This window comes from Humulus lupulus, chromosome 8 (genome assembly GCF_963169125.1).
Source record: "Humulus lupulus chromosome 8, drHumLupu1.1, whole genome shotgun sequence".
Lineage (NCBI taxonomy): Eukaryota > Viridiplantae > Streptophyta > Magnoliopsida > Rosales > Cannabaceae > Humulus > Humulus lupulus.
The window spans coordinates 169,607,195-169,632,480 of NC_084800.1; the positions used below are offsets into that span (position 1 = coordinate 169,607,195).

The 25,286-nt window shown below is 35.9% G+C and overlaps 1 protein-coding gene across 1 annotated transcript; it reads left to right on the forward strand.

Moving 5' to 3' along the window:
• Window positions 1-15,453: 15,453 nt before the first annotated feature.
• Window positions 15,454-24,470, forward strand: LOC133798655 (E3 ubiquitin-protein ligase RGLG4). Its single transcript, XM_062237083.1, has 11 exons — window positions 15,454-15,933; window positions 19,532-19,616; window positions 21,732-21,872; window positions 21,963-22,076; window positions 22,251-22,348; window positions 22,436-22,515; window positions 22,650-22,755; window positions 22,860-22,987; window positions 23,182-23,305; window positions 23,590-23,646; window positions 24,127-24,470. Exons 1-11 carry the CDS (start codon window positions 15,685-15,687, stop codon window positions 24,211-24,213), a joined length of 1,269 nt encoding a protein of 422 aa, XP_062093067.1. The 5' UTR covers window positions 15,454-15,684; the 3' UTR covers window positions 24,214-24,470.
• The last annotated feature ends 816 nt before the right edge of the window (window positions 24,471-25,286 follow it).

Genomic DNA, 25,286 nt, shown 5'->3' on the forward strand with positions numbered 1-25,286 from the left:
CTGTTTTGCCGCATAGAACGGCCTGTTGTAAATATTTTCTTGTAGTAGACTCTGAAATTATAATTTTGGGATCCCAACATATATATATATTAAACATTCTAATAAAACGTTACATCTTAACCAAGATTTTTAATCCCTAAACTGCTAATCATACTTAGTACACGATTTTGGCCAAATGACTCGATTAGCGAGTTTAGCACTGTTTACAAGGCACACCGTAACGGTCCCTGGAGTTTAGGGCGTTACAACTTGGTATCAGAGCGAGCCAAGGTTTATGGTTCCTGAAGACAAGCTGAGCATGTACACTCATCACTGAAGATAGCTTCACTCAAGGAATGGTAACTATTTCTGTAGTTATGTGTTTTGCTGCTTAAATAGATCATAAATGTTTTACCTGCACATTGCATTAAGGAGCATGAGATTCTGATAGAGCCTGGCTCTTGACTATATGATTATATGCTCCGTGAATATATATATATATTATTGTGATCATATGATTGCCTTCTCTATGAATCTACTTAAATGTGATATTTGCATGCTAGAGTTGGAGGCATGGTGTGAATGTTGGAAGAGCAGGGAATATGAATAATGTATGAATGTTGTGGGCATGTTTGTAGCACTGCAAATGGTTTATGATTATGGTGTGGTAAGATTTATCCCGTGGGGGAAAGCTCTTGATATGCTCATCATGATTAATGGGTCAAGTTATTAACTGCAGATTTAATCAACAGATTTATATCCAAGGCAGATACGGAGGCCTGGTGGTGGATATACAGGGGCTGGGAGTTACAACCAGGGTATCAGTTCTTCATCTGCTCTCGTGAATTTTCAGCAGATGCTTTCAGATTTGCAATTAAGATTGTAGAGGCATGAGGAAGAGATTAGGTATTTGAAGCAACAGCGGAGTCTATTGGGGAGCACCTCTTCCTTTTCTATGCCAAGAGTGGCATCAGCTTTAGCTCAGCCTAGGGTTGAGAGTGGATGGGAATTCCTTTGTGGAAGATTCCAGGAATATTATCCTTCAGTCTTCGAGGGAGGCCAAGATCCATTTGGAGCTGAACAATGGATAGGCATGATCAGTTCCATTCTAGACAGTATGGAGCTGGTTAACCACGATAGAATGATCTGTGCGACATATGTATTGCGGGATGATGCCCGGACGTGGTGGGAGGTAGTGTCCCAGACACGAGATACAGCTGTGATGGATTGGAAAGAGTTTAGGCATCTGTTTAATGAGAAATATTACTGTGATGCAGCTAAGACTGCTAAGATGAATGAGTTTCTGAATCTTGTTCAAGGAAAGTCATCGGTGACCGAGTATGTTACTAAATTTGATGGGTTGGCCAAGTTTGCCTTTGATATGATACCCACGGATATAGCTCGGAAGGAAAGGTTTGTTCATGGATTGAATCCTGGAATAGCTCAGGGCATTAGAGTTGCCCCAGTGCATGAAGTCTCTACCTATGCTCAGGTGGTAGAGAAGGCTCTTGCTGTTGAAAGCATAATAGGTGAGAAGAAGAGTGCCAGGGAGCATGGAGCTCAGATAGTGGTATCTCCCCTCATTGAAGCAAGTAAGAATGAAAGCTGGAAGACTCGTCCAATATGCACGCGGTGCAAGAGGCGTCATTTGGGGGAATGCCGAGCAAGGTCATGTTTCGCTTATGGCATGATTGGAAATTTCAAAAAGAATTGCCCAAGGCTAAGGGAGCTTGAGCAAAAGAGGATAGACAGCTCAATTCCAACTCGAGTGTTTATTCCAGGACAGTCAGAGTCTGAGACTGAGACTAGTTCCTCAGGGGTGGCAGGTTAGTTTTCTAGTTTTGATTCCTAAGTTATACTGATTGGTTTTGGTGCCATCCTGTCCTTTTGTGTGTTGCATATATGGAAGCATAAGGATGATATGATGATCACATGGTTATGTTGTGATGGGAATGCAATATGGTATTGGCAACTTAAGAGATGAGTTGGGTTATGGAAAGGACTCATCGATGATTTTGGTAAAGCTGGTTATGACAGGCTTTGGTTTGATCCAGGGTATGGATTGGTTAAGTAATTATGGAGTAATCCTAAATGGCAAAGAAAGTATAGTAACTCTTGGGCTTGAGAGTGGAAAGCCTTGTGATAGTTGGTATGGTGTATGGTTCTGTATGCTTATGATACCTGTAGTGAGAGCTAGAGTTTTGTTGCAGGGAGGTGCATGGAACTCTTAGCTAGTGTGGTGGATACCACTTAGGTTGTGTTAGTGAGATCAGGACAGACTGGATTAGTCTGTGGTTTTTGAATGTGTTTCCAGGTGGTCTGCCAGGGCTTCTTTTTATGAAAAGAGACTAGAATGGTGATTGGATTAGTACCAGAGATGGAATCAGCTGTAAACACTGTTTTGAATGGCTCAGCGGAGTTATAAGAATTAAAGGTTTAGTTGCTGAGTAGGATGGAATTCTTTAAGGTGGATCTTGGATCTGGTTAGGACCAGTTAGAGATCAGAGAGAGGAAACTATATAAATGATTGTGTTGATATTAGATTAGAGCACTGCGAGTGCTAAATATGTCTTGAGAATTGGTTTAATGCTAAGTGTTTGTGAATCAGATGAATGGTGCATTCAAAGGTTTATTTGAATGAGATTTGTGATCGTTTGGGACGATGGTATTGTGGTATTTTCTCTGCGGAGATTTGCCAAGGTTGAAGAGTGCCTTAGGGACAAGAGTGTCCATGGGTGGTAAAGACATTTCAGGTGCCTTGGGAAAGTGTTTTGGATCTTTTATAGACCAGAATCAGTTAGTGGATTGTTATGACACCCCAGTAATAGAGAAAAGTGATTGCCTATGCAACATGTTGATTAAAGGATCTGACCAGAACTAGAGTAGAGTTCCTGGTCGGCCAGGTGGCTAGCTTATTGTCCGAGATTATTATCTCAAGGAAGATAAAAAGGGAAAGATTGAATGGAAAGCTTTAGCTGGATTAGCTAAGAGTTGTACAGTGAAAGATATGAATTTATTATGGTATAGAGATCGAACTTGGAATCTGATGGACATTGAGATTAGTTGGGAGATTCTGGATGAATCTCATGTTATTCTTTTCATTCAGGCACCATGGAAATGTAACAGGATATGAAATCTTCATAGTGGTGGCCTGAAATGGAGAGGGATGTAATGGGATGTGTGGTAAAGTTCTTAACCTGTTAGTAGGTCAAGACAGAGTATCAGGAATCAGTAAGGCCATTATAACTTTTGAGTATTTTATAATGGGAATAAGATAGCATCGCGATGGGTTTCACGATGGGATTGCTCAGGTTAGTGGGTCAGTATGAGTTGGCATTGAGTCATTGTGGACCAGTAGTCCAAGTGGGTATATTTTTGTCAGCAAGGATGAATAGTACAGCTGATCAGTATTCATATCTCTTTGTGAAAGAGATAAAGCGCATTCATGAAATTCAAGGTCTATCTTATCAGATGAGGACTCTAGTCCAACTTCCAAGTTATGGAAGTGTGAGAAAAAGGCAATGAGTATGTAGATGGGATTCAATGCAGTTTATTACTCTTAGACTGGTGTTAAATCAGAGAGAGAGATGATTATCCAATTATAATTGAAAGAACATCATATAAGATGAATGACTTAATATATATATATATATATCTGGATCCTGAGGTGGTTCAAGAGATTGAAGCTTGGATGCTCACTTCTCATAATAAATGGAAAAGTTTTACTGAATTGAAAAGTAGGAATGTGGAATTCCAGGTAAAAGAACGTATCTTCTTTAAGGTATCACCATGAAAAGGGGTGAGGAATTAAGGCAAGCTAAGCCCTAGTTCATTTCAGCAGTTGGATCCTGGATAGATTGACTTTGGATCAGCTATACCTTAGCACTGGCAGTTGTATACAGTGAGTTACGTACTTCCATGCAGTGGACATGAGTTAAAGGAACTTATGAGTTGAGTTATAAGAATCTGAAGGATGAGGTTAAGTATTCCGATAAAGAACAACCAGTTCAGATTGTGACAGAGGTAATAAGGTTCTGCTGAACAGAGTGTACTTTGGATAACGCTATAGAGATAGTGAGGTCAAGGAAATGACTTAAGGAATTTGAGTCGATTGTGCGGAATTGTTGTTCTGAGCTGTTTGAGTAAATTTCGAGGACGAAATTTCTGTAAGGAGGGGATAGTTGTAATGCCCCAAATTTCCTAATAAGGTTTAGGACCTTGATTAGGAGGCCGGGAGGGCCATAATTGATTTATTATGATATTTAATGATTATATGCATGTTTATGTGAATTATATTATTATATGATGGTAAATGCATGCATATGGGTTCAATTTTAATTATAAGGGCATTTTGGTAATTTGGCCCGTTGAGGGCGTGATTGTGTATTTTCATGCACGTGGGTGAATTATAAATAATACCACATTATATGTGGATTGGTTCGAGCCATTCGGCATGAGACGATCATGGAATGCAAGTTTTTGGTCTAGTCACAACGGGTTTAAGTTCGGGGCTCGGAGTGAGTCTCGGGGTAATTTGGTGAATAGAACGTTGCCGGGAATTAAAGGGTAACGGGATATGAATTATTGGTATTTGAGAATATTGCGAGTAGCGGGAATTAGAGGGTTTTAATTATAATTAACGAGATAGGCGGGAAAGGACGGTTTTACCCTTGGAAGTCTTTAGAGGGATTTAATTGGCCTAGGGGCATTATGGTCTTTTGACCTTAAGGATTTGTTTCAGCCATTAAGGCTTAGAAAGCTGAAGAAAGTGTAATATAAACAGAGCATCATCATCCTCATCTCTTTCTCTCCCGTACCTCTCCTTCTCTTCTTTTCCTTCTCTGATTTTTGACCTCAAATTGAAGAACCAAGCTAGGAGATCAAAGGTGGGAGCTTAGGAACTTAGTTCGTCCATTGAAGAGGACCCAAAACCAGCTTGAGGTAAGATTTCATCCTTGAATATAAGCAATACTCTATTTTTCTTTATGGTTTTCAGTTGAGAATTTGAGGTGTTAGTGGTGGGAATTCATGGAAGTTTTTGTGTAAGTTTGAGTGGGTTTTGATGAGGGTGTGATATAGATGATGATTTGGGGTTGAATTGGATGTTTGGGTGATGTTTAGGATTGGTTTGGAGGGTTGGTTTCAGGAGACATCGCAAGGAAGAAGAATTAGAAAGTTTCTGGTCTGTAATTGGCGCAGCAGCGCCATTCAGGGCGCAGCAGTGCTAGGCAGGGCAGAGAGCAGGGCTCTCTGACTTGGAAATAGCGCAGCAGCACCATTTAATAGGGCTGCAGTGCTGGTCCATTTTTCAGCAAGCCTATTTTAGGGCTCGAAATGACTTTTAAGGATCGGGGTTTGGTTCCTTTGCCCCGTTTGAGTATATGAAGATTCCCAAGAGTGCGGGATTGATCCCGGGAGTGAGGTTTTAGATTATAAACCTTTTTATGATTTATTTTATTGATGGGATTCCACATTTGGTTATGAATAGGTGACCGCTAAAGGACTAAAGGATTGATCGTTCTCAAGGGTCGTACTTATATTGGTTCTAGCTCGAATCTGAGGTAAGAAAACTGCACCCTGTGTATATGTGACATGCATGGCTATTATTGGTGCATGCTGGATTGTTAACTATAATGCATATGATGCACGAGAAACATGTGATTAGGACATGCTTTACATATTGAGTATGATATTTTTCAGAGCTTGATCCTCTGTGTTCGTGCATAGTCCTAATTGTATTAGTACATGTTAAGTAATCATGCTGAATACCTTGTTTATGGATATTGGATATGTGATATATGTTTGGTGGCATGGCTTACTTGTGTGTGGCACTGACTTATTAGAAAAAATCGGCAATGGTGTTAGATCCATCTGTGAAGCTGTGATTTACTAGTCAAGTTCACAATGGGTTGAACATTGGTCGTGTTTTACTGACCTAAGAGTCAGAAATGGCATAGCGTCATGAATGCCGAGCCAAATGAAGATTAGATCTAATCGATATCAGCAAGAATGACTCATATAGGGTATTAACGTTGGACCGACCCTAAGGTCGATGAACTTATAAGTGCTTGGCTAGTCTAAGACTAGTTATTCAGAGCCAGGGCATATGGCCCGGTGACTGTTTGTCACATGGCTAGGGAACGATGTTCCAGGGTCATGACTGTAAGTCATGGGAAAGGTTATGTTGGTGACTAATCACCATACACCTATCTTGTTCAAACTTATGAAAGGTTCTCTTATCAGTTAAGCCCGAGTGATCCTAACGTCACATGGCTAGAGGGGGTTGTACCCACTTTTGTGACTGTTGCGACTGTCACCTATTTATATTGAAACTGAGAGTCCTGGATGATTATTACGATCATTGTTGATATTATACTCTGCTTTATTGTGTTTTCTTGCTAGGCTTCGGCTCATGGGTGCTATGTGGTGTAGGTAAAGGCAAAAGAAACCTGGATCATCCTTGAGTTGGAGAGCTTAGGTGATGAAGTGTACATATGCAGCTGCTCGTCCACCACGACCGAGGTTGAGAAGGAACTAGGGTTAAACCCTGTTTTGCCGCATAGAACGGCCTATTGTAAATATTTTCTTGTAGTAGACTCTGAAATTATAATTTTGGGATCCCAACATATATATATATATTAAACATTCTAATGAAACGTTACATCTTAACCAAGATTTTTAATCCCTAAACCGCTAATCATACTTAGTACACGATTTTGGCCAAATGACTCGATTAGCGAGTTTAGCACTGTTTACAAGGCACACCGTAACGGTCCCTGGACTTTAGGGCGTTACACTGGTAGTATTGGCTTGAGTATTCCTTCCAGGGTGTTCATCGCCAATGTTTGCCCTGGGCCTTGGCTGGGCCTACTGAGCCCCTTGTTCAGCCCTCCTGGCGATCGTGCTCCTGCGGGGACGTCCTTTGGACCTTCGAGGTGGCACCTGGACATCAGCAGCATGCCTGGTCAAATTTTCATTGCGCATTGTGGCCTCTGCCAATTGCTGACGCAATTGGCAATTCTCCAGTTCCATGATGGGAATGTACATCTCGGGATTATAATAGAGGTCCTCGTCAGGCCTGGGAGTAGGCAGCCCCCGGGAGTCAAATGATGCACTCCCCTCATCTAGGTCGTGGTCTGTCATTGGTTGCTTCCCAGGCCTCTGTGGGTAATCTTCAGTGTGAGGAGTTTGCTCCTCAGGTATTTGGGGCAATGGTCGCCCACCAGCTCCTGGGTTGTTCGTAGTGGCCATTGGTAATGTAGGAGGTTTTTGACTAAACAATCCAAAGCTTTGCTTAATGCTCTCAATGAAAGCACCAAACTGTTGATGCCGTTTTTTGTCAACTTAAATATGAAGAGCACTAAACAAAGATTCAGAAAAGGAAGAAATGAGCAGTCATATTTTTGCGTGGTTTAGCAGTTAAAATTTGCCTAGTCCACGAGTTAATATTATTGATTCATGATACTCTCTCAAAGCTTTCTCAGAGCAATTCAACAGAGTATTCTCAGTACTAGATTTTGCGTGAGTACAAATGAAAAATACCAGGCTATTTATAGGCCTGGTTAGGAGAATATCTTCCACTAATTCAGGGAAGTTACAATCAATTATACAGATTTAAAATAAATGTAAATAAATACATTAAATGCATAATATCCCATGATAATTGGGATTTAATACCAGATAACAACAAATCCCTAAGGAATAGGGATCTCCTAACAACACTGGTGTGCAAAACGCGTTGCTGACCTCAAATACAAGATTAACGCGCTTTCAAGATTGACCGATACTTCGAGCTCGTTATTCTAGTCAGACTCCTCCTTAGCCAGTGGTTTCATCAAGCTCAATCTTCAGATACCAATATCTTTGAGCTTACAACTAAGGCTCGAATAACACCCACGTGCATCAGAGAAGATTCGTTCTTTCAAGCTTATGCTTAAGCTCGAGCCTTTTAAAGTTGTGCTCGATCGCCAACAAGGATAAGTCTGGAATGTTAGGAGTATGTCCTAAAAGCATGTAAAAGACATTTATTATTTCAATGAATAAATAAATACAATGGTCTATTATTTTTATATTTGGATTATTCAATTATTGTTTGAATAATTTTTTGTAAATATCTGAAAAATTCTATATTCATCATTGAGAATGTGATCTTGTATTAGTACGAGAGAATTAAGATCACGTGAATGAATAAAAATTGTCAACAACAAATTGAAGTTATGGAATTATTTAATTAGGGTTCTAAGTACGGTTTACTGAGTATCATGTTGATACAAATAATCTAGATTCAGATTATTGATGTGGTAAGACATCTCGGTAAAGGTGCTTTATATAATATGATTATATATGATAAGGACCGATATGAATAAAAGTCTTTATCCAAAAACCATTTAATAATAAAGATTTGTAATTCATATCATAACTGATGATCATTTATAGATCAACCTAAATCCTGAGTGTTCATGAACTCCTGTTTATGTTTATTAAATGTATTGATTCATTCGTTAAGGTCTCTTCATAGATTGAGGCTAATGACTTTTGTTTTGGAGATTTAATATCATGGATGGCTGGGAACATGTATCAACAATATAGAATCTAATCTTTCCTAACGGATCGTATATTGGTTCCCTTAAGGGTTAATTCTGGAACTGAATGATTTTGAGCTCAAATCTATAATTAGATTATAGATTAATTATTCACTAGTGAATTAATGGTACTTAAGGAATAAGAAGTAAATTAGAAAGGTAAAATGGTAATTCTTCCATTCTAATTTATGAACTAATTAATTAGAGGGTTGAACTATTGGAAGATGTTTATATCAATGGACAACTTAAAATAAGATTTCTGTAAAAGTATATCTATAACATAAAGAGTTCAATTATGAATTTATAGTGGAGAAATATCATAATTAATAAATTAACTATTATGATTAAAGAGTTTAATTATTTAGTTTTAATTTATTGGAGCTTAATGTTGTAACGCCCTGGATAACCAAGACCGTTATACTGTGTATTTAAAATAGTGCAAGACTTGCTAATCAAGCCATTTAAACAAAGTGTGAATTCAATGCCATCATCGGATTAGGAATAAAAGAATTTGGTCACAAACAGGCTATTTTCATTAAAAAAATGATAGTTTAACACATGGAAACTCAAAACAGGGTTTAGATGTCTTAGTTACAACTAATTCCAAAAGTTACAAATAATTCACGCCACTCTAATGGCAAAATATATATTTTAGGTTTCCGTCCCTGTACAATTCCTCGATCGTGGCGGCCGAGCAGCTGACGATGTACACCTCGCCCCCAAAGCTCTCCAACTCATGGTTGACTCAGCCTACCCTTGCCTTTACCTGCACCACGTAGCACCCGTGAGCCGAGGCCTAGCAAGAAAGCATGATAACATAGCAGGATCAACATCATTTATCAAATATCTTACAATGCACAACCAAGAATTCAGCGTTTCATAACATTTATCCAATCGGTGATAACACACAACAGATTAACAGTTTGTCATCCAAACAGCCAACAAACCATGTTTATAACACAATATTCACGATCATAATCAACAGTTTATCACATCATCAAATGATATTCAGGGTCAGCGCCCTTAGTCGCACCCTCTATTTAACACACTGTCTTCGGCTCTCTTGGGCCGCCCCCAGTGTAATACTCACTAACTCCGGCCAGCTTAACCGAGCTCAGTGATAAATAAGCTGCCTCAGCTACCAGTGGCCGAGCCGCACCCTGTGCGCAATTATTGATTCTGACACTCTTAGGCCGGTTATCGCATGTCCCATGGCATAATAGTACCATCTCATGACATGATATACAAATGTAGGGAGCTCTTAGTCCCATCGTGTCCACATGGTTAATCACATTCACATAACAACGCATATAAACATAGGGAACACTTAGTCCCAACCTAGCCACATAAACAGGTGCAACTTTCTTACCTTTAGCTTTTAGATGAATTAGCTACGGGCGATACTCCTTGAGCGCGATCCGATCCTCGAGTCCTAGCTTAACACCTAGTCACAACCATGATAAAGGATACCATTAACAATCTTAAGTGAGTTCCCAAGCCAAGTTCTAGTACTCGGAACATTGAACTTCACCAAATATGGTAAAAGACTCAACCCCGAGCACCTTAGGTTAAATTCCCAAACCTAAAATCTCAAAATCCCAAAATCCCTTAAGCGTCGCGGCATAGGCCACCCATGCCGCGGCATGGCCCCCAAACAGAACCTCCAAAGGTACAAAAACAGGTAAGGGCCGCGGCATTGCTTGGGCCATGCCGCGGCCCGCCCTCCTTCCTCAGCATGCGACAACTTTGAAGGGCCGCGACTCACCAAGAACCATGCCGCGGCCCGACCCTTCAAACCCAGAAAAACCACCATTTTTAATCTCTAAACCTCACCTAAAGCCATCCTAAAGCCCCCAACTCAAAACCAATTAATAATAACAACATTAGAATGATTTAAACAACATAACCCAACAAAAAATCCAGCCTAAGACTCACCAAGATCCCACTTCCAATTTCTGAAATTTCAAACCCACAGAACTCAAAACCAGCCATGAAAACTCTCAAATTCAACCATCAAACTTCAAATTAACCCTTACCTCAGCTGTAGAATCGTTTCTAGCATCCAACCAGCCTCAAGCCCTTCAACTCCTCAGGTTCATATCCCTTTATTCCATCCAAAACTCAAACTTAGAAACTATCTCATTAAAACCCAGAAAATCACATAAGGAAACCTTAAAACTTACCTCAATTGACTGGCTAAATCTTGCTAGTTCTTCTAGCTTCACCAAGGTCCTTAGCCCTAAGCTCTATCTTGAGCTTACTCTGGAATTCCAGCTCCAAAACCCACAAGGCATGGTGAAGAGATGATCCAGCCGAATGAGAGAGAGAGGGATAACTCTAAGTGTCCTATTTTTCTTTCTTTCTTCTTTTCCTTAAGCTTCTGGGTTAATCTACAACTTCCACTAAGACATAAAGACAGATGCTACTTATCCCTTATAGTCAAATGACCACATTGCCCTCCCAATTAAACCAAGCTTTTAAATATCCTAAGGGCATTCTAGTCATTGCTCCCAACTCCCACTAACTCCTCAAGTGTCCTAAATATTTACCACTTAATTCTCGTCATCTAGTTAGTCACCAATTATATTTCTCAATACCGAATCATCTCCAATATATTCTCCAAATTCCCAGATACATCCCCAGACTCACACTGAGCCGGGTATAAATCCCCGCTGTGACTTTCCCGCTAAACCGCTTGTTAGGATCGCCTCAAGCCACAAGCTGCAGACATACCCACATAATAATGTGGTCTCAACATTATCCTACCAATATACACACAAATACACAATTACGCTCTCAATGAGCCAAATTACCATAATACCCTCACAGCAGAGTATATAGTCCCATGCATGCCTTTATCATCATATAATAATATGACCCACATAATCATGCATGTAATCATATAATAACACAGTAAATCAATTATGGCCCTCCCGGCCTCCTAATCAAGGTCCTAAACCTTATTAGGAAATTTGGGTCGTTACAAATGTTATAGATCTATGGTCCCTGAAATGGCTCAAACAAACACTGACAAAGATAAATACAAAAATGGGCAAAAATGACTTATTTGATAAGTAAAATATTTTTCTATGCACTAAACATAATTATTGTATAATTATGTGTAATTAATTAATTATTTGATTTAACAAAAATAAAATTAATTTTGAATTAATTTATTTTTGGAATTTTTGGTATTTAAATAATGATGAAAATTGGAAAAATCACATGCCCTCCCTGGCATGAGTTGGGCGTGTAACACAGTGCATAGTCACTGTGCTACACACACAAGAAAGTTCTAGAAGAATCTTGGTTCAACAATTTTAGTTATTTAAATATTAAATAAATAATGAGATATTTTAATATGATTAAAATATTATTATTTAAACAAAAATCTGATAACTGATTAGTTATTTTTAAATTATTTAAAATAACTAATATTATTGATTTTTATTATATTGGATATATTAAATATAAGAGATCAGTTTTTCAGAGTGATACTTTTCAGAGATAGAAAATATATCGTGAAATCTCCCTGAGAGAAATAGAATAGTGCTACAAGCATAGGTCACTGTTCTTCACAAATTTAGGTCCAAACTTTATCAGATCTCATGTGTTGAGAACATCTGATAAATAGATTTTGCCTATTGCTTTGTATAACGAGCCCACACTCGTTCTTTGTATGTTGAGAACATTTTGGAAAATCCTGGTGTGAGATCTCAAGGATTTTGCCGTACAAAAAGATAGCAGCAAGGAAGGACTTGAGGTAATAGTCATCTCTTTGATTCAATATATATATGTATGTGAAGAAGTAGATCTAGAAATCTTGTGGGGTTAAATTAACAATTTTGATTGTTGTTACGTTGCATATAATCTCTAATTTGATCTATAAAAACCAACATGGAATCATGCTTATTCATACAAGTGTTTAGCCACTGCTTGTTATTTTCGAGCTTACGCTTTACGAGCCTACATTTTGAGACTCATTTATTCATCCTCGAAATTTGGGTGTAACACATGTAACTTGTAGCACTTCTCAATAGTATGTCCAAGGACATTACAGTGGGTGCAAAAGGGGTGGTTCTTTCTTGGAGGGTATTGTTTGGATACAATAGAATCATATCGGTGAGATGAGGATTTGTCATTTAGAAGGGCAAATGTCATGGAAGGATTGGGATCAGAAGCAATGGGTCCACACTGGTTTTCTTCCTGTGTAACTAAATGAAAAACACGATTTAATTCAGGGAGAGGATCCATGAGGAAAATGTTACCTCAAACTTAAGAGTAGGAATCTTTGAGCCCCATGAGAAAAGACGTGATATATTCCATGTGATGGTGCTCTTGTAATTTCTTAACTCCTCCACATGTACAATTGTTACATGTACAACTTGCTCAATAATTTGAGAGTTCTTCCCAAATCGTCTTCAACTTAGTATAGTAAATACTAACTGTCTGCATATCCTGCTTCAAGTTCATGAGCTCCTTCCTTAGATTGAATATATTGGGGGCCATTCCTACGTTGAAATCTAACTCTAAGATCTTTCCAAAACTCGGATGTGGACTCATCATATAAATACTTGCTTAAATGTCTTTAGAAACCGAGTTAAGTATCCAAGAAATGACTATGTTATTGTTACGAAACCAAGCATTGTATAAAGACAAATAAGAAATTGAGGGTTTAGGAATTGAGCCATCAAGAAACCCAATCTTGTTTTTGACAGAAAGTGAGAGCTTCATTGCTCTGCTCCATGAAGCATAGTTTTCCTGGCCGGTGAGTAACTGAGAAACCAGAACATTGCCTGGGTTGTCACCATGGTGAAGATAATAAAGATCGAATGGGTCTTCAAGAGGTGTTCTTGGATGAATTGCTGGTGTGATTTGATGAGTTTGCATAGGTGGAATCCGAGATTCATCATTAGCAGATGAATCATGTGCATCAGAAGGGGAATTGGAAGGTGGAGTATGGTCATCATTTGCCATGATCGAAGTTTTGAAAAAGAACAGATCAGGAGAAAGAAAATGCAGAAAAACAACGAAGATGAAGGAGAAAAGAAAAGAGAAAAGGAAAAACCAGCTAAGGGAATCAAAGGAGAAAAATGTTGATGAATGAGAAGATGAAACAGAATGAGAGCGAAAGCAGAACCAAGAACACTACGTCGCCAGAGAATACAATACGACTGAGTAGGAAGGAGATTGGACGGTCACCGGAGAAGAGGATTGCAAGAAACTTCGAAGTTTCCGGCTCTGGTACCATATTACGGAGAGAAAACTGTGAGAGACTTTTATTAATCAAAGTGAAAAAATCGATTATACAAACTCAAAACTAACACCTATATATAGCCTAACTAAGATACAAGAAAGAAAAGTTGGAGCCTAACAACCTAACTAAGCAACATAATAACAAATAAATAATAAAAATAGCAAAACAGAAATAAAAGGATAATACAGGGAAAAAGCCCAAACAGAAATGTCCTAATAATCCTAAGAATCTATTATTATGAGTTTTCAATCAACGCCAAAACCAAGTAAAAGCACTAAATTTTAATATATATACATATTTTATATATAAAAAACTGGGTTCATATAATGAACAAATTTATAGTGGACAAGAATATTAACCAATTACTTTTGCTAGAGTTAGAACTCAAAATGAGCTATCCTTTTACAGTTTACAGAAGTTGTGAGAAAAGAAGGTCCAGAATCATCAAATCTCATTCTTGGAATTGAATTTAGCAAAAGCAATGAATGGACAAGTTTGTTATTCAAATGAAGAAATAAAAACTTATATATATATGTATATTGTTGTATAAATCTCATAGCATTAACTTAGAAAATGTCTGGAGTAGTGACCACAAGAGGGGTCACTTTGTCTAGATTTCCCCGAAATTGATGCGTATAACAAACAGACACATGTCCTACACTCGAGTAGGTAGGTGGGCACCTTTTCCGACAATCGAAGTAGAAAAGCACCTATTGTGCATGTCAAGAGTGACGCCATACACGAGCAGGGATTTGAGGGAAAATGTTATACCCTAAAAATACGAGTTAAATCATCTTGTTTGAGGTGCAGTTATCAAGCAATAGATGAAGGTTACAAGACTCTGAAGAGATTTCATTAACTCCAGATTAGATAGCTCGAGATTATATCATCGAGTTGGGCTATCATGAGATCCTCCAGATCGCCATAAATGTCGTATAACACAACATCTAGATTGCCCCGTCAGTTTTTGAGCATTACTGGGGTTGGATCGCCTTGGCGTATAACCTCCAGTTTGAGGAATATATTCAGCTCACGGCAGTCCTGTGACACACATAAGGGTGAATCCCCTGGGGCTTAGAGGTTATTTATATACAATTAATACTTGTAATCGTTATATAATAAATGTTCGATATCACGACAATTAGCATATATAAGATATTTCTATATTTGGGAAGTTATGCATTCTTGTAAGTTACCATATATTGTACGATTACCCAAAATTGTTCATCACTCCCTATAAATATAAAGATAATTGACAGATCTATGCATAAATTCTTTTAATTATTTCTCCAAGAGTTCATAAATGGAATAATATAATAATATTTTTTTGTGGACTAGGTAAATTTTAACCACATAAAATTTAATGTGTTATTTACTTACGGTTTACAATTGCCTAATCTCCCTTATTCATATTTATTAATCTACTGTTGGTGAAAAAACGTGTAAAGAGAACTGATTTGAATATAACTAGTATACTTTGCAAATACTCAAGGTATGAAATGTTGAAAAAAAAAATCACTTCTTCAAGGTTACTAACTTGCATTTAATAAGAGTTTACCCATTTGATACTATGCTAGGAAGAATAGAATAGAACACCAAACAAATCAAACCATCTTTATTTATTCTGATATATTAGGCTTTTCCTTTCCGCACTCTTTAATGCTTTCAGTATACGTCTTCTTGGAATCCTCAAGGTAGGCCTAAACTTTCTTAAAAAAGTTGAACCCCAAAGGGGACTGAAGCACCTTATTATTCTTTTCCACTTTCTCCAAACCTTGCTTTGGTTCTCTGTAATTTAAACTACATATTCAATCTTCTTTTTCTTCCAAATTAATATTTGGTTCGTTAAAAGAGAAAGAAGATGATATGGGAAACCTCTTCTCCTTACTTGGTAGACAAAATAGTTCATCATCAAATTCCAGAAGCCAAAGCAGTAATAGAAGCAATGGAACTCCACATTTAGGGCGTAGGAGCTCAAGTTCTCATTCTAAAGCATTCAGCTTTTTAAAATCAGCTAAGGGCATGGGCATGAGCACTTCTAGTGCTGCTGGTGAAAAATCACTCGCTAAGAAGAAATATGCCTTCATTCCTGACCTTTTCACTTCTCTTTCTCAGGTACTCTCCGCGCTATTCAAAATTTTATTTTTCTTCTTCTTCTGCTTAATTGAAACCCCCTTGTTTTTCTTACTGGGATAATAATTCAATTCTAAAATTTTATATTATTTGGTAAAAGAAGAAAAAACATTTGGACTAGGGCAGCCATGGAAACTATGGAAACTAGAAGATTTTTTCGGATAAAACGAGTTTTATTTATTAAATAATATTATTATTTAGAAATATATTCAAAATATTTATCTGGACTTATTGAGTATAGGTATAGTAATTTTTTTTGGGTAGGTATTAAATATTGAGAGCTAGATCTATCCAAATGGATTCAAAATTAGATTAAAGATGACCAAGAAAAAACAACTTCCAAAGTCGTCCATAAAATTTGCACTTCCTTACAAGAGCACGTTATCACTCATTAGTTCCAAAATCATATAATTATTATTTTTGAAGTCATTGACTTTTTGGTCTTTGTGATTTTTCTATTTTGAAAATTACTATGTAAAGTAAAATCTAATAAAGAAAAATGGCAAACAGTGCGGAAATTTTGAAAATTTAAGACAGATATTTGATATGTGTTGGTGAGTTTTGTTTAACATAAAATTGGATACAAAAGATGTTTTCCACATCTTTTAGTTTCTTAAAAAATGTTACACTTTTATCAAGCAAGTCATTTTTCCCTTCAAAATTGTTCGCTCCCAAAAGAAATTGTTAAACTTAATTAATGTCTACAATCCTAGTTTGAATTTTCATGTCATTTTTCTATTGAATCAAACAAAGAGGACAAAAATTGAGAAGAATATTTACAATTCAAAAAGCTTTCATATTATTTCATCCTTTTTCTTATATGCTTGGACAGGGAGGGGCCTTATATTCAATCAAACCAAATTATTATTTTAAATTATTCAAAATTTTAACACATTTTAAAATTGAATTGAAAAAAAACAATCAATCCTTGTCACCATTTGAACACTATATAAAATAAATTTTTTGGACAAGTGATTGAATCTTCTACTTTTACATATTTCCTTTTAAGATTTTGGAAGGATACGAATAAATACTTTCCTTAAAGCAGCCATTGGAATTTGTCCTTCGGCTAAATTGTTTTCCTTGAGTCAATAAAAGTATTGATTCGTTTCCTTCATGTCTTCTCCATTTTTTTTCTAAGGTTTTTGTTTAATATATATAAATAAGATATTTTATCACAATTTTTTTAAAAATAATGTAAAGAAAATATCTTAAAAATTTATTTTATTATATTTGTATTTTATAAATTTATAAATTTTGTTACTGTACTTTTTGTAATATTATTCATCTTTTTTAATTTTTTTAATTAATTAGATGGCATGCGGTATATTATTAAAAAAATATGATGTAATTTGAAAGATAATATAAAAAAAATAGTATTTTAGACTTGATTTTAGTTAAATATTTTCAAATATAATATTTACTGTTTAGTTCATTGACCACATTCTATGCTTCTTTAAACCCGTCGCATCTTCAACGACTTAAGAATTGATCTTATAATTGAAAATATTTAGACTGAAATCAGATCTAAGACACTATATCGATTCATTTTGTAAAACATAAGGTCTGAAGTATTATTTAACAAAATACAATAACTGATTGTACATTCCAAAAAAACTCAGGATTCAAAATAATTTTTTCCCTATAAAAAATTGTTAATCATATCCCTCAACATTACTAAATATTAACACCATTACAAAAATAGTCGTGGATTCACATATAATTATATTTTTATAATAATGATTTATATATATATACATAAATAATTCATATTTTAGTGTAAATCTTGTTTGATAGTAATAGTATTCTTATTTAATTAAACATGGATGATCGATGCATTTGAAAAGAAAAGGCCTTCCCCTTAAAAAAAAGAAAGAAATAAAAAGGCCAAAACGGACATTGATTGGCTAGTCAAGTAAAACTTTTTTTATTTTTTATTTTTTTTAATTAGGAACATGTACACACCATTTTAGAGTATTGCTACATGACACCTACCTAATAGGGGTGAACATTTCACTAAAAAAAACTCGCAAATCCGCCCGACTCGCAACCTAAAAACTCGATTTTTTGCAAAACCCATCGAATTCGGGTGAAATCCGATCCGAATCCGACATGGTTCGGGTCGGGTTCGGGTTTTGAAATTAAGGACACACAGGTTTTAGTTACACCTGAACCCAAACATAATTAAAAAAAAATCAAAAAAATTAATGCTTTTTAAAAAAAAAAAATTACTAATACCCAATTTGTAAAATCAATATTACCAAACTAACAACAAAGTAAAAAAAAAAACATGTGAAAAGTAGAAAAAAAAAATGTCAAAAAATAGTATTTTTGAAATTTTTTTACCAAGGTCCTCTTTCGGCCCAAAGCTCATTTTTGGACCAATCTCACCCGAAACCCAAAACCACCCCAAAAATGGAAAATTTCTGACCGGATTCGATACCACTTTCTTCTACCCGAAACTCGCAAAACCCGAACCCGATGCACCCGAAACTCGACCCGAGTGCACCCATACTGCCTAACACATTACATTGATATCTATAAATGTTGGACACTAAAACACCCTATAACATTAACATTATTTAATTATGGATCTTAAATGTTTTAATGATGATATACTATGTAGGGTAGCATGTCCGTAGCAATTTTAAAAAATAAATAATGGAGAATGAGAATCTTTAGATTCTTTTTTTCATATGAAAGAATATTCCCAGGTCACCGCACTTTTGCTCAGATAGTGATAATCACTTCAATGTGTTTTACTTTAGTCCCCACACGTTTGCCGAGATAGTGATAACCATTTCAAGGTATTTTATTTTTTTATATGAGAATTTATTTATTTGGTACTTTATGTTTTTGTAAAGTATTATTTTGATATTTCTATTTTCAATAATGCTCATATGATACCCTGTATTTTAAAATTATACATATTTGATATTCTAGACTCAGATTTGATAGATAAAATTTTGTCAATATGATCAAACTGTTATCAGTTATATGTAATTAAGTAATTAAATTTAAATTTGGAACTTACATAATTGACAGCAGTTTGATTAAATTGGTAAAATTTTATTAATTAAATTTGAGTTTAGGATACCAAATATGTACGATTTTAAAATACTGGGTACTATATGATACTATATGAGTATTATTGAAAATAGAGAGTACCAAAATGATACTTTGTAAAAATACAAGGTACCAAATGGTTACCTACCCTTTTTATATCCAAAGAAGCTTGTTTAACCAATTTATTTTTTATTTTATTGCTTTTTGGGGAACTTGTTTGACCATCACCTAAGCAAATGTTCTTATCTTATTCTGAATAAGAACTTACGTTTTCGACTCAAAAATAGACAACTACTCACATTGTTAAAAAGAAACACATCTAACTACATCAATTATTACGAGCTTTCAATCAACGCCAAAACCAAGTACAAGCACTAAATTTTAATATATACATATTTTATAAAAAAAAATTGGTTCATATAATGAACAAATCTATAATGGACAAGAATATTAACCAATCATTTTTGCCACTCTCTGATACAGCTAGAACTCAAAATGAGCTATCCTTTTACAGGTTACAGAAGCTCTGAGAAAAGAAGGTCTAGAATCATCAAATCTCATTCTTGGAATTGATTTTACCAAAAGCAATGAATGGACAGGTTTGTTATTCAAATGAAAAAAGAAAAAATGATTTTCCTTATTTATTTTTTGTGTTTTTTGCTGAATAAATCTCATAAGCATTAACTAAGAAAAAGTCTGGACTAGTGACCACAAGAGGGACCACTTCCTCTTGATTTCCCCGGAAATGAGCATATGTAATTCGAGCCCATTTAGCCAAGGAATCGGCTAGCATATTATATATTCTTGGAAGAAAAACGAAGGAAGTACTTTCAAACTTACTCAACAAATTAACACAAACAGAAAAAACAGAAAAAGCTTCCCAAGAAAACGGTCAAGTCCTAGTCCTCGAAGCTTCAGCCGCCTCCAAAGAGTCTGACTCAATAGTAACGTTCCGCAACCCCTGCATGATGGAAAGCTCCAAGGCATGCTTTACAACCAGCAGCTCAGCTTCCAGCACCGAGTTAGCCCTTACACGCTCAGCTACCGCCATATTCTGCGTCTTAACTATCACAGCTAGCCCCGACCTTCCTTGGAAACAGGAGGCATCCGTCTTTATAGTTATGTCGTTTGATTCCTTTACCTCTGCATTGACAGGCTCGTTAGACCCTTCTTCATTCTCTCGGAACAGAACTGAGAACTCAAAAAGCGTTGCTGCAATTCGTGCCAAATCTTGTTTAGCTCAACTCAAAGTCATCCCCCTTAATCTGAATCGCATTGCGCCACTTCCAAACCATGTCACATAAACAACCAGCAAAGATGACGACCTCCGTATCTTGGCAATCACACAACCAATTTATGCAGTCAGTTGTGCTTTGCCAGGCAAAACCCTCAATTGTTATTCCCCACTTAATCCGAAACCAAAGAGCTTTTGTAATTGGGCATTGGCAGAGTAGATGAAAGCAAGTCTCCTCGACCTGTCCGCATAACGTGCATAAGTTCGTTCCATTCTTTATGAAAGGCATTCTGTCCATCGTTGGCAGACAACTCGTTCCAATCTTTCATAGTAAGACAGCTTGCCTCATGTGTAACTTCAAATGCCAGAACTTAGACCATGTAACATTTTCGGGTCTGAATCTCAAATTCTGGTCAGCCCAATATGCACTTTTGATTAAGAACTTTCCACTCCGACTTGCCGACCAGAACATGATGTCCTTCGTACCGTCAGGCAGCGGCTTGATTCGCAAGATAGCCTCTGCCATATCATCATTAAAACTGTCTTATGATCTCCTCTTTCCATTCCCGAGTGAAACAAATCTGAAACTCTGGAAAAGGGGTGCACCACTGTGTACTTGAAGCCTTTCTTTACCTTTTCTGGATCCGTCCAAGATACCCAAGGCGAATCTGACACCTGTTGTTCAACAGAAGTAAAATCCATCGTCTTACAATACTTAGCAGTTAATGCCTTTACCCAAGGTCTGTCTTCTTTGCACATCAGAGTCCAAGCCAGCTTAGCCAGCAGAGCTTGGTTAATATCTGCAAATTTCCCTATACCCAGCTCACCATTACGTTTTGGCTGACATATCTCACGCCAGTCCTTGATAGCCATGAATCTACTCTTGTATGTCGGCCCAATGATTTTCCTTATTTGTATATTGTTTATGAGTGTTCATGTGACAAAAATCAAACTACTTGGGCCTTTAACTGACATAAAATAGTTGGTTCCTTGATTTTTTTTTTTTTAGTCTTTCAGCTTTTCAAAATAAAATATACTCAACAAAGACGATAAAAACTAAAACAATATGCTTTCCAAACGTTTACCATTTTAGTATCATATTCAAAGGAAAATAAGATAAATCCTACAATCTATCCTCAACAGAAAGAGAATATTAAGTTAAATAACAGTAGGTCTGATTTAGAGAGGCATGGGTAAATAAAAATTGGAAACATGCCTAAAAAATATAGCTATGAATTATGGTAAGCTAGGAAAGAGTAAAATATAATTGTTCTTCTCCTTAGTTTCCACTTGATATATATGCGATGAGAATGTCCAAGAGATTTTGGTCAAGGACTAGATAGGCTTAAGATGTTCATCTGATTATCCATAACACTGCATTGTTTTATTTTATTTTATTTTTTTCAAGTTCCGCTATTCCTAAATTGATTTTCCATGAGAAAAAGGCGCTGAATCTAATGCATCAATGGTGTTATTGAAGGGAAAAAATCATTTAAGAACCAAAGCCTGCACGCTATTGGCGATACACCAAATCCGTATGAAAAGGCCATCTCCATCATTGGAAAAACTCTGGCTCCCTTTGATGAAGACAATTTAATTCCTTGTTTCGGTTTTGGTGATGGTATTCCCTCATGAAATCACTCTTTTATGTCTGTTTTATATTAGCATTTTTCAAATCTAACCACTGATTATTTACTCTTCCACTATATAGCTACTACTCATGATCAAGAAGTGTTTAGCTTCCACAGTGACCATTCACCTTGCCATGGTTTTGAAGAAGTTTTGTCCTGCTACAGAAAAATAGTTCCCAACTTACGACTTTCGGGTTGGTTTTATCTCTTTTACAGTCTTCCATGGTTTTGAATTTCACATTTAGAAATGAAGTTCAAATTGAACTGGATGTAACATATGGGTTAGACTTTTTCTAAACCATCTAATCAAATCTAGTGCAACTTGCTTAACATAAGAGACAGATTCATATAAATATCTTGTCTTTAAGGGCCAACTTCTTATGCTCCGGTTGTGGAGGCGGCTATAGACATTGTGGAGAAAAATAATGGCCAATACCATGTGTTGGTTATCATCGCAGATGGCCAGGTTTGAACCTGACTCTCCCTGTTAACAATATGTTTTCTCACATGTATGATCTTGCTAAGCAATAGTGTGGTGTCTTTGGTGGTTAAGGTTACAAGAAGTATCGACACCAGCGACAATGAATTGAGTCCACAAGAGAAGGAAACAATAAGATCTATTGTCGAGGCAAGGTGGATGATTTGAAACTTTGTACTGATATTGAAGTTCATCTCTTCATGTTTTGAAAATAAAGCTCAGTTCATAGTTTTGAAGCTAAGAAAGGTAAAAAAAAAAAAACTAAACTCAAACTTGTTTGAATAACCAGTTCACATCCACTGTCAATTATCCTTGTCGGAGTTGGAGACGGACCTTGGGAAGACATGAGGAAATTCGATGACAAGCTCCCAGCTCGCGAATTTGATAACTTTCAGGTACGACATTAAAACAAAGTTGAACTTCAATCAACTAAAGTTGAGTTGCCACGGAACTCAACATCTGCTAATTTTCTAACTACATTTGTATTTTTGTATGCAAGTTCGTGAATTTCACCAATATCATGTCTTCAAATACAAGTCCTGCGGAGAAAGAAACAGCTTTTGCTCTAGCAGCCCTCATGGAAGTCCCTTTCCAATATAAAGCAGCATTTGAGTTTGGCATACTTGGGTACGAAGTTCTGAATTCTGTTTTTCACATGTTTTATCTCCGTCTCTGTTAATTTGAAGACTTCTCCAGACTTTTTATAGAACAAATTATGTTACGTTGTTCTGATTTCCAGAACCATGAGTGGCAGAAACACCACTTGATTAAATGTTCCTTTGCATACATTTTGATTAATGTCTCTTTCTATTCAATAAAAGACGAGTGACAGGAAAGGCAAAGAAGGTCGTTCCACGCCCTCCACCAGGTCCTTATTCGCGTCCTACACTGCCACGGGAACCAAGCAACTTACCATCAGACTCGGGAGATGAACGAAATCAGATGGTATGTACTTAATCTAAGCTAGCATACTTGATAGTGTCTATACAAAACCATGCAGTTCTTTCAATAAGAAACCAAGATAATTTGCTATCTTGTCTAAATTCAACCAGAGTTTATAGTTTGTTGGATCTGAGGATGATAACCAGCTTTATTTAAAGGATGGTTTAGAATATAGGAAAAGTGCTTAACATTAGAGTGAAGAAAGCCAGTATCACCAAAATTGCATACAGGGAACCCCTTAGTATTGAGAATTCTAATGTTTTCACTTCCATCCAATTTGAATGCAGGCATGCCCCATTTGCTTGACTAATGGGAAAGATTTGGCATTTGACTGTGGACACATGGTAAGTTGTAACAACAATACTGCTTTCTTCTGTTTCAATCCAAACTACAACCAAATCCACTGTCCAAAGTCAGATTTGGACATAAAAATCCACAACAAGATGATCATTCCTATTGAATTATTTGTATTATAGCATTAAAGAGTAATTGGAATTTTATTTCATTTTTCATATCATATCAAGTTTTGCTAAGAACTGCATCTCCATTCTGTAACAATTAACAATAGTTGGAACACCTTACAGTTTCTAGAATATGGAGTAATTGATTTTGTGCTTTAAAACTGCAATATCAGTTGGTGCATAAGTAGACACCCAAACTATTCTCTCAAATGAACAACTGAAAAACTGACCATTATAACTTGTAAAATTCCTTTGCAACTTGAACGAGGCCAGCTCAAGTAATAAATATATCTATAAGAAACAAAACAAAAAACCTTGTAAATATCCTTATGCTAGCATAATATTCACAACACTTTCTTGCAGACCTGTAGAGACTGTGGCTCAAGAGTGGCTCAATGTCCCATTTGCCGCAAACCGATAAACCATCGACTCAGGGTGTATACTGGATAATCAGTGGATTTAACTTGTAAAATTCAGACCCCGTTTGGCAATTTGGATTTGTTTTACGACTAATAATTCACGTGTGTGGGTATGTTTGTATGCATGCATGTACATTACTAGACGTACGTAACACATATATAGAGATGTGTTGTATTGTATCTATTGTTGCTATTTCCAGTGTTAACAAGTATTCGTTTCCTATTGTTCCAAATTCATACATTGTCCTGTTAAAACTTTCAGCAGAAAGCTTCTCTTGTTTTTCTTCACATTCAAGGATCACAGTAACTATCATGAAGCTTGGCACTCTATATTAATTTATTACAGAGAAGGTTTAAAAAGTTCTACAAATTTTGAAAAAAAATAATTATAAATAAATAGAATACAAACAATTTGTTACAGATTAGAATAGGGAGAAATTAAAATAGATTGCTGCTGTCTTCTGTTACTGTTTTATATGCCGGTAGAAGCATAGGGAACATTTACGATATTTTTCTTTTGAATATTTAAAAAATGAATTCTAAAGGTGTTGTTTGGTAACACTTAAAGTAGTTTTTTATTTAATTAATTAAAAATTTGACAATTAAACATAAAATAAGTATTTAATAAATCTATTTTTATTTATTATTTTTTTAAATTTTAAATAAAACTTATTAAATTTTAAAAATAAAAAATTTTCACTTTGAAATTTTTTTTAACCATTGTCAATTTTTAGTTTCTTTTTTTATTCTCTTCTTCAAATCAACACCTCATTTTATATTGTTAAACAAAAAAATAAAAATTATCAAACACATTTATTATATTTTGTTTTTAAAAACAAAACAAAATTAGCTACCAAATATATTGTTATTTTTAAAAAATAATAAAACAAAATAAAAATAATATTTCTATTTTTGTATTTAAAAATTTAAATAACAAAAATTTTACCAAACACAACTAAAAATTCATTTTCTTTTTATGGATTCAAAGAGAACAAGAAATTCATCATTCTTTACTTGATTATGATTTTATAGGCAATTACGTCAAATAGAGAACTTTGATGTTTTCCCATTTCTTGTCCCATTATCCATCATTTTGTGTCTTAT

Bases quoted from the DNA above. Each gene is read 5' to 3' on its own strand.
- LOC133798655 (XM_062237083.1), top strand. From the start codon at position 15,685: ATGGGAAACCTCTTCTCCTTACTTGGTAGACAAAATAGTTCATCATCA. The intron at 22,077-22,250 runs GTTGGTTTTATC...CTTGTCTTTAAG, and splicing joins TCCCAACTTACGACTTTCGG to GGCCAACTTCTTATGCTCCG. The intron at 23,306-23,589 runs GTATGTACTTAA...ATTTGAATGCAG, and splicing joins GAGATGAACGAAATCAGATG to GCATGCCCCATTTGCTTGAC.